The 1,786-nt window shown below is 48.4% G+C and overlaps 1 protein-coding gene across 2 annotated transcripts in view; it reads left to right on the forward strand.

Annotated features, from left to right (window-relative positions):
• The window catches only part of Ppp1r21 (protein phosphatase 1 regulatory subunit 21), a 57,350-nt gene extending 55,956 nt beyond the window's left edge, over positions 1-1,394 (forward strand). For both annotated transcript variants that reach the window (XM_021217566.2, XM_029531309.1), the window contains exon 22: positions 754-1,394. In XM_021217566.2, coding sequence (XP_021073225.1) covers positions 754-783 — 30 coding nt within the window. In that variant the 3' untranslated portion in view covers positions 784-1,394. The remainder of the gene's footprint in view (positions 1-753) is intronic.
• The last annotated feature ends 392 nt before the right edge of the window (positions 1,395-1,786 follow it).

Here is a 1,786-nt window from a genome sequence, read left to right on the forward strand (position 1 = left end):
AGCACCCTGTGAGATAGCACCCTGTGAGAGCACCCTGTGAGAGCACCCCGTGAGAGAGCACCCCGTGAGAGAGCACCCTGTGAGAGAGCACCCTGTGAGAGCACCCTGTGAGAGAGCACCCCGTGAGAGAGCACCCCGTGAGAGAGCACCCCGTGAGAGAGCACCCTGTGAGAGAGCACCCCGTGAGAGAGCACCCCGTGAGAGAGCACCCTGGGAGAGAGCACCCTGTGAGAGTACCCTGTGAGAGAGCTCTGTACCACTACTCTGAGCTCTAAAACAGTGGTTTTTCACCCTGTGGGTTGAATGACCCTCTCTCGGGTCACCTCAGGCCACTGGAAAACACAGTTACTGACATTACAGTTCATAACAGTATTATCAGAATTACAGCTATGAAGTTGCAATAAAAATGTTATGCTCGGGGATCAGAAAGGTCGAGAGCCACTGCTCCAAAACCTGTGTATTTAAGCAACAACAAAATTATTTAGGCCAACGCTATTTTGTTTCATGAAATTTCATAAGGAAAGGAATTTTGGTATTCACTGAGTATTCACTTGCTTTACTATCTCATCCGCCCTTAGCCCTGGGAGAGATTGGGTCTGGAGGTTGGGAGCGGGTAGCTGCCATGCAGGTTGTCTGTCAGCTGTTCTCTGTATGGGAAGCCACCGTGCTGCACAGCACAGCAAGGCCCCTGGCAGCCTGCTTTATAAGCTGTGAGAACACTTCTGAAACTTGTGGCCACTTTTCTCTGCACAGGGAAATTCTAAGAAGAACCGGAATCGGTAGTTGATGACCTAGGCTGGCTGCAGTGACTGTCCCCTCCAGATCGAGCCAGACTCCACAGCCAGTGCTGGTGACCACTGGGAAGCCATGTGCCGTCTGTGACCTGGAGACATTTGAAGTATCTTTGTAAACGGAAGGCAAATACAGAATTCCACGTTGACAGTCAAGTGGAAAGCAGAACACATACCTGTGGATATTGTAGGTTTCCTTACGCTGTTTTTACTGTGCACTTTTTAAGATTAGGATTTAATTTCAGTATGTAAGAACAACAAATATTTTGTATATTTTCAAACTCAATTATATGGTAATGGATTTGGTATATTATGGTATAATATATGTTTCTGGATAAAATGCTTAAATTGTCAGATGTCATTACTTCCTGTATTGTCATTTCCTCCTATAATTGAAAACTGAAAGACATCTCAGATTCCTTTTAAAAGATTCTTTCCCTTGCCCTGTCTCTCCATCCTTTCCCTCCCTATCCCCCCCTGGTCCCTTGAAGGTGACCAGCCTCACGGCCTTTTGGAGCCTGTGGGTTCTGTCGTGTCTGCAGCTGTATAGTACACTCTCTGTGTTCAAATGATTGCTAAAGGAAATCCTGTCAATAAATTCATACCCACACGAACTTTTCAGTCTGTGACAGTGTGATGAGAGACACTGAAGTGTACCCAGTCCCCGCTGACTGAGAGGTGACCCTTCCGAACTGAGCAGTTGCACAGGTAAAGCCTGTAGGAGACCCTTGGCTTTTGCTAGAGGCCACTCTTCAAACAAGGACCCTTTCAGCTCTCCCTGGACAACCCCAAGGTGCCTCTTCCCGCACCCGACTCCCAAGGCCACAAGCGTGTGCCTTGTGCTCAGTGGCTTATCACTGTCTTACAGAGAGAAAACTCAGGCCACAGTCAGGAGCACATGCCTGAGCCTGCTCTCCAAGACGCCTTTGCTTGGGGCGTCACACTCCAGGCACTTTGTATCTGGAGGGTAAACAATTCAGCCTCCCCTTTCACAC

Source organism: Mus pahari, chromosome 18 (genome assembly GCF_900095145.1).
Source record: "Mus pahari chromosome 18, PAHARI_EIJ_v1.1, whole genome shotgun sequence".
In the NCBI taxonomy this organism is placed as follows: domain Eukaryota; kingdom Metazoa; phylum Chordata; class Mammalia; order Rodentia; family Muridae; genus Mus; species Mus pahari.